This window comes from Otolemur garnettii, unplaced genomic scaffold, assembly GCF_000181295.1.
Source record: "Otolemur garnettii isolate 467f Iridium unplaced genomic scaffold, OtoGar3 scaffold00138, whole genome shotgun sequence".
NCBI classification, from domain to species: Eukaryota; Metazoa; Chordata; class Mammalia; order Primates; family Galagidae; genus Otolemur; species Otolemur garnettii.
In genome coordinates this window covers 1,531,071-1,538,733 of record NW_003852533.1, presented here as the reverse complement: position 1 = coordinate 1,538,733, position 7,663 = coordinate 1,531,071, and the positions used below count along the sequence as shown (strand labels likewise).

Sequence of the window (7,663 nt, the reverse complement as noted above, 5' to 3'; positions counted from 1 at the left end):
TCTTGGGCTCAAGCAATCCTCCACACCCAGCTAACTTTTTTCTGTTTTTAGTAGAGATGAGGTCTTGCTGTTACTCAGGCTGGTCTTGAACTCCTGACATCCAAAGATCCTCCTGCCTTAGCCTCCCACAGTGCTGGGATTACAGGCGTGAGCCACTGTACCCAGCCCTGGGCCAGCATCTCTATGAAATGTGGCTCAGGAAGAGACAATACTCGTGAGTGTACAGCTAGGAACTGCCTAGGGGTGGATGGTGGAGGAAACCGTGCCAATGAGTCTTATAATTTAGAGTCAGAAAATCGTTAGGTTTTATTGCTAAGAGCAACCTGACAAATTCCTGCCCCACATTTTATAGATATTCAACTTCGGGCTTGTTGCTTATAGTGAATTATAGTAAAATCATACTGGGGACTCAAGACTCCAAAATGCTGACCTGAGCCCTCCCTCTGGAGGGACATGCCAATTCAATGAGGAAATTCTAGACAATCATGTCACCTGAATGCCGGGCAGGCCCTAAGGAGTTTGAGATACCCACGTCGTTTGGCCATTCTGCTTCTTCCAGCGTGTCTGTGTCCTGGCCCGTGGGGTCCCATGGGTCCCGTGGTCCTGTTGCAATGGAGCTAGGCCCTGCCCTGCTTGACTCCTCTCAGTGACTTCAGCTTTCCCGAAAAACATTGGGAAAAGGCACTGTGACACTCTTTAATAATTTTTTAAAACCTAATTCAAAACTGGGTTCTCAAAAACCTAAACATTTTCTGAATTTTTTAAAGATGAAAGTAATCCATCTGGGCATGGTGGCTCACACCAGTAATCCCAGCACTCTGGAAGGCTGAGTTCAGGAGTTTGAGACCAGCCTGAGCCAGAGTGAGATCCCATCTCTAAAACTAGCAGGGCGTTGTGGCAGGTACCTGTAGTCCCAGCTACTGGGGAGGCTGAGACAAGAGGATTACTCAAGCCCAAGAGTTTGAGTCTGCTGTGAGCTATGATGCCATGACACTCCATCCAGGGTGACAGAGTGAGACTCTGTCGCAAACAAACAAAAAAATGATAGAAGTATATAGGATTATGGGTAAATTAAAGAGAAAACCATTACAAGAAAAAAATAAAAATAATTTTAAAAAGAGAAAACCATTACATATCATTTTGATAATATTCTGTAGACTGTACACACATAGACGCGTGCATATAAGGCCATCTGTGTCAACTTTGGTGATTGCATAAAAACACCAGGGGCCTTTACAGGCCATGTGCATCTCAGGTTTCGTCAGGTGACCCCAGCCTGCCCTGCTTGTCCTTTGTTCTTCAGATGAACTCCTTGAACACCACTAACTCCACAGGGCCTGACGGCACCAAAGCCATGATGACTGACAGTCCCAGGAAGAAGGACAATCAGGGTGCGGATGACAATTTTGTTTTAAAAACATGATGGGGCTCGGCGCCTGTGGCTCAAGTGGCTAAGGCACCAGCCACATACACCTAAAGTGGCAGGTTCGAATTCAGCCTGGGCCCACCAAACAATGACAGCTGCAATCAAAAAAATAGCCAGGTGTTGTGGCGGGCACCTGTGGTCCCAGCTACTTGGGAAGCTGAGGCAGGAGACTCGCTTGAGCCCAGGAGTTGAAGGTTGCAGTGAACTGTGATGCCACAGCACTCTACCCAGGGGGACAGCTTGAGGCTCTGTCTAAAAAAAAAAAGAAAAACACATGATGGTAAAATTATGTCACAGGTGCACATGGAATATTCCTAAATTCCCTCTAGGCATGTCGTGCTGTGTCAGTTAGCAAGAGTGAGACAGAGACCACCAGAAAGGGCAAGAAATCTAGGGGTGTGGCGTCAGTGTCAGTGAGTGGTGATAGCACAGCATTTCTGCAGATCTAAGAGATCCTTTTTATTTTACTTCTTAATGTATCCAAAGTCAGAATATTTTGCACTTGGTGTGACTGTCAGCCAGGTGGCAGGCCTGACGTGTCATCTCTGGGCATATGCAAACATCAAAAGAGCAGATGCTTTAAAGGGCGGAAAAGATTTCTTTTCCTCACCCATCACAAGGTCCCCTATAACAAAAGGCAAATTCACAAGAGGAAAGCAAACAGACTTGTTTAATGTTCGTTTCATGTGACAGGGGACCCTCTGGAAGAAATTGAAGACCCAAAGAAATAGGCAAACTTAACATATTTTTAGGCTTAGGTTTGAGGAATTGTAGATGAATAAGAATTAAGGCAAAATTCTTAATTTTGTTCAGAGTCCCTACATTTTCTTTTGCATTGCACCCCACAAGTGATACAGCCCATCTTGTCCATGAGGTCATTAGGAGGGTGACTTGAGAACCCATGAAGGGCTAATCGTGGAACTCAGGGCATAGCGGACTCCACGGTCATTAGCCAATCATGGAACTCGGAACACAGCAGAGTCCACAGTCATTAGCTGTGGAACTCAGGGTGCAGCAGGACTCCACGGTCATTAGCGGGGTACTATCGTTATTTCTTTATAAGCAGAGACAACCAAGATAAGTGCATTATAAACATTTCATGTCGTGAAAAAGCAGTGTGAGATAAACAGTTAATCTCATTTTACAGATAAACGGAAACCCAAGAAATTAAAGAGCCTGCTAAAATCTCACAGCTTGTGAATGTGGAGCTTGGATTTAGACCCAAGTCTGTCTCGCCCACAGCTGCCACTGACTTGCCCTATCAAATGCTGGCTCCTGCTCTTCTTTCCTGGGGGCCCCTCAGCAGCCCAAACCTTAACCCCACAGGGGCTCAGAGCCCCTCCACATGGTCCAGGATTCCCACCAGACCCAGGACTATGGGGTTACAGCAAACAGGAAGCACAAGTCCCCTTCTCACTCTCAGTCCTGCTGTCCTCACCCGTCCTGTCCTGTCCCAAAGCCTGTCCAGAATTCCCGGCTCAGAGTTCCACCTCTGACCAAATATGACCAGTCTGGTGAGAATTCCACTTGCTTCCTCTGGTTCCTGGAAACGTAGCTTCCATGACTAACATCTAACTGATACTCTAGGCCTACACCAGAGGGGTGGGGTCTGCTGGCATCAGGGCCTGGGAAAGGGGCTGTTGGCAAGGCCTACTCCCAGGAGTCTGAGGCCTCGGCCATCTGTCTGTGGCAGGGACACTTTCCTGCAGTGTCAGGCCCTGACTTGCTCTGTCTACCCGACCCATTCCACCACACTGCTCCGAAGCGGGCGGGGCAGGCCTGCTCCCTGTGTGTGGCCTCTGAGCAGGAAGTGGGTACATGAGCGGGAGTGTGGCATCTCTTGGATAGTGAGATTTGAATTTTGAATGTGACAATGAGACTGTTTGTTTTTTCAAAGCAATTCCCTAAGTGGCTGTTTGCTCAAGACTTTTGTGGTGTGAACAGAGATTGGGGGGAGGGGAGAAGCCATCTGTTCCAGAATAGTCTTCCAGTGACACGGCCAGATGACTCTACAGCAACCGGGAGGGGGTGGGGGGGGCACGGGCAGCAGCGTGTCCAGCCCCGGCCCAGCTCTCGGGGCATTGTGCCTATGGGGAGGGGAGGCCCACACTGTGTTTCAGGGCCAAGACCATGGTAACAGGGCGTGAGATGGTAGCAGAGAACACCAAGGCCACTGAGTGGGTGGGTGGGAGCTTCCTCATCCCCGCCTCACTAGCATGCTGTTCAAAAAAGTGAAACCATTTTGGATTTAAACGAAAAAGTGAGGCTTTGGGAGAAACTCAGTCTCTTTCCATGATGCCTTTAGCTATATGTGTGATAACAATTGATTATATCAAAGGAGAAAGTTACAGCCCTTTGTAAGTCAGATTTTATTCGCTCGTCTTTTATGACTAGATTCTGAAATCTATTTTACTTCCCTTCAGATAGGAGACGATTTTCTTGTTTTTGAAATATGGCCTGCCTCAATTTGCAAAACATCCTCGAGTCTTATTTTTGCCTCTAAACACGTGTGTGGTTTCTTCCTTTCTTTTTGCTGCCAGGCGTTCATGCAGCCACACCTGCTGGGGAACGAGTTCACACACTTGGAGTTTCCAAGGAGGGTGCAGAGAAAGGAGCTCGGGAAGAAAATGCTCTACAGGGACTTTAATATGACAGGCTGGTAAGAACATGCCCTCCTCTGCCTCGGCTCTGCCGGCGTGTGTGGCGGAGGGGCCACCACCACAGTCAGCCATTACACAACTTGGAGGGGGAGGCACAGCCAGAGACCCGGGTTTGTGGTGCAGATGAGCCCACCCCTGCTTTGGGGGCTTCCCTTAGGATCAGTTCTCAAACCACAGGGGCTGGTTCTCCCCCTTCTTCCTCTGAGACCCTCCATGAGCACACTGGACCCCATGAAGCTGACTCAAGTCCTTACCTCGCGCAGACCAAGCATTTGGGGGCTTTCAAAACACATTAAGGTTTATGCAGTTAGGCCAGAGTTAACTGAAGAGGTGAAACGGGCCAAAAGTTTATGGGCCAGACTGGCTTGGATTAGAATCTTGGCCCTGACTTTTCTAAATGAGCAAAGTTAGACAAACTCCTTAAATCCTAGAGCCCATTTTTCCAAGGATAAAGTGAAAAAAATAGGCTGGACATAGTGGCTCCCACACTCTGGGAGGCCCAGGCAGGAGGGTTCCATGAACTCAGGAGTTCAAGACCAGCCTGAGCAACAGTGAGGCCCCATCTGCACTAAAAATAGGAAAACTAGCTGAGCCTTGTGTCAGGCACTTGTAGTCCCAGCTACTTAGGAGGCTGAGGCAGGAGGACTGTTTGAGTCCAGGAGTGGAGGTTGCTATGAGCTATGATGATGCCATTGCATTCCACCCAGGGTGACAAAGTGAGATCCTGTCTCAAAAAAGAAAAAAATATGAAAAAAATGTATATATATTTTTTTGAAGACTGAAGGTATTTTCATTGATGTGTCATATTCAAACTGAAATAAGACCTCTTGGCAGAGTGTCTTACTCCCCAGACGCACCTATATAAGCACCAAGAGCATTTCTGCAGTGGATCAGTGGCTAATACTAAGGCCTCATGTGTTTTTTCTCTCTGAACAACAGAGAGAAAAGGGTGAGAAGATCTTAGCAGTGTAGGGTTGATGTGAGAACTGACAGCACATTGCTGGCACGTGGAAGTGTGGGTGACGATTTGGTCCTGCGCCCTAAGAGCCTGCCGTGAGCCTCCTGCCTGTCTGGAGATAGTGACCTCTCCCCCCTGCGCCTTCAACAAAGACAAAGAAGAGTTGTCACTGTCACTTCCTCACTGACCAAGATAGCAGGAGCAGATGGCCACGGGCCAGACCCCATGGCGATGACTTGGCTGGGGGTCTGCCCCAGGGTGTGTGTTACCTTAAAGGAGCAGAGTGAGCTACCCAGGGAAGATAAGAGGCTGATGGAGGCAACTTCCGGTTGTCCTTTGCCAACCAAGAGAATGTCCTCACCTGCACTTCTCTTCCTCTAGAATAGTGGTTCTCAACCTTCCTAATGCCACAGCCCTTTAATACAGTTCCTGTGGGTCCCTACCCACAGGTTGAGAACCGCTGCTCTAGAACAAGGCCAGTAAACTACCTTATTTGACCTGAGTCAAATTCTGTCTTCCACCTGGTTCTGTAAATAATCTCTTTTAATACAGCTATATCTTCTACCTGGTTCTGTAAATAATCCGTTTTAATATAGCTATATCTGTTTACATTTGACTGTGGCTGCCTTCCCGCTGCAACAGGGCAGTTGAGTAGTTGCAACAGAGACCATTTGGCCCACAAGCCTAAAAGATTCACTCCTGCTCAAGAACAGATTGATCAGAAGGGATTCACCATGCCTGCAGCTCTGAGTTCTGGAGTTTTAATGCTTTGGAGTTATTATCCTCACCCCAATTGGGTTTTCTTGTAAATCCATTTTTATTCAGCCAGGAAAATCAGTATTTCTTGTGAAAAAAGTTTAAGGTGAGGGCAAGTGCAATTCAGAAAAGCCTAGTGCAGTTTAGTCTGGGTTTTGCAGAATTAGGGAAAATGGGAAGGTTAGGAACCCATGCGATTGTAAACACACAAAGAGAACGTCTAAAATACAGAAAGGAGAGGCGAGAGCACAGGAAGCCGACTGGCGCAGAGGGGCTTGGGAAGGGTGTGAGGAGCCGGAGATCCTCAGATCTCCTGAGGGAGCTGAAAGGGGAGTTAGGTGAAAACAGTGCTTTTGGAAGGCTAGCCTGAGAGAAACTTTAAGGAGACTGGACTAAGAGAGAACGCAGATATTCAGGTACCCATAAAAAAAAAAACTATCAGAGAAATTGTTATGGGAGGTCTCAAGAAGTAAACAGGATGGAAATAGAAAGCAGGAGAGGAAAGGAGCGAGGAACTCAGTGATTTAAGCCAAATACAAGGGGTAAAGCCTCAGTGACCCAGTTGCCTGTGTAAATGTGTCTCCTGGCCTAATCTCTGAACTGCCTGGGAGGGACGCCAGGGCCTGCACCTGACGTGGGCTGGCAGCTACAGACTGGCAGAAAGGAACAGAGGGACACGAGGCCGGGGTGGGCAGGTCCGCGTCTGGGCAGTGGATGAGATGTGCAGAGCTTAAAACAAAGCTGTCTGATGCTCTTTCTGCAACAGAAAACAGATTAGATCTAAGAGTCAGAACAAATGTAAACATGGTGCCCAGGATTCTGTCATGAGCAAAAGCACCTTTGTTGCAGATGCTGAATGTCAGCTTATAGCACAACTTACCTTCTAACTTTGGACAGCGCTGCCAGTGAGATGGGTGGCTCCCCCTTAACCGGCAAGACCTCCCCGGCTGCCAAGTTGCCACTCACCTCTCCTCGCTGCCCAACTGCTTGGTGGGCTTAGTTCATGTCCCTCCTCCAGAACCTTGAATCTCGGCAACTCGGCTTTTTCGTTTTTTGTTTTGGTTTTGGTTTTTTCTGCAGTGGCTTGTACATTTTCCATTTAATGAATGCCTGAATATTTGCCCATTTTATAATTTTTGAAAATGTAGTTAAGTTCAGGGACTAGATTACAGCTGACTTTATACGCTGTCCTGCTCCCTACCCCTACCCCTCTCCATTAGCTTGATCTTAAACAGATAAGTAGTCCACAAATGGGCTAATTGTGTGGAGCTTCACCGAAGGTACTAAATAATTAAGGAGCCGGGACTGAGAATGGCTTCAGTCAAACCTGGTTTGCTGATTTGTTTTCAGCCTAATTCCCAACGTGGCTGTTGGGTCCCCAAGCGGCCATGAGCAGATTCATGCACACGTCTGCGCATTTCCTGGGTAGGAAACAGTTCTTTAGATTTGAAAGGGGACTTAAGGAGAAGGAAAGCACTTTCCATCTTTGTTAGAGGGACTTGGGAAGTGTAAAACCAACTGAAACTACTGCCTGTGTAAACCCCTCCCCCAAATTTAATCAGTTCTTTTAAACACTGTTTTACCCTCTGACAGAAAGCCCAGGCCTGAAAGACTTTGACAAAGTGAGCACACAGTTCGCTGACTTTCTTAGTTATCTATAGAAAGGAAAGGGCTGGAAAATTAACCCTGTCGAAAGGCGGGTAAGGATCTGGGGCCTGTTTCTTTTCCCTGCAATCACTGCCACGTTGTGAAATCAGGAGACCAAGTCACTCAAGGTCCTGGAACCAGCCGACTGGGAAACCTTTGGAATGTGTCACGCTCAGGATGCTAACAAGCCCATAGTTAGCCAAGTTTCTTGGCTTC

At 47.7% G+C, this 7,663-nt stretch overlaps 1 protein-coding gene across 1 annotated transcript in view; it reads left to right on the top strand.

Annotated features, from left to right (window-relative positions):
- PPM1H (protein phosphatase, Mg2+/Mn2+ dependent 1H) overlaps positions 1 to 7,663 on the top strand; it is a 250,931-nt gene that overhangs the window by 183,325 nt on the left and 59,943 nt on the right. Inside the window, exon 6 of the mRNA XM_023518406.1 lies at positions 3,967 to 4,085. Coding sequence (XP_023374174.1) covers positions 3,967 to 4,085 — 119 coding nt within the window. The remainder of the gene's footprint in view (positions 1 to 3,966; positions 4,086 to 7,663) is intronic.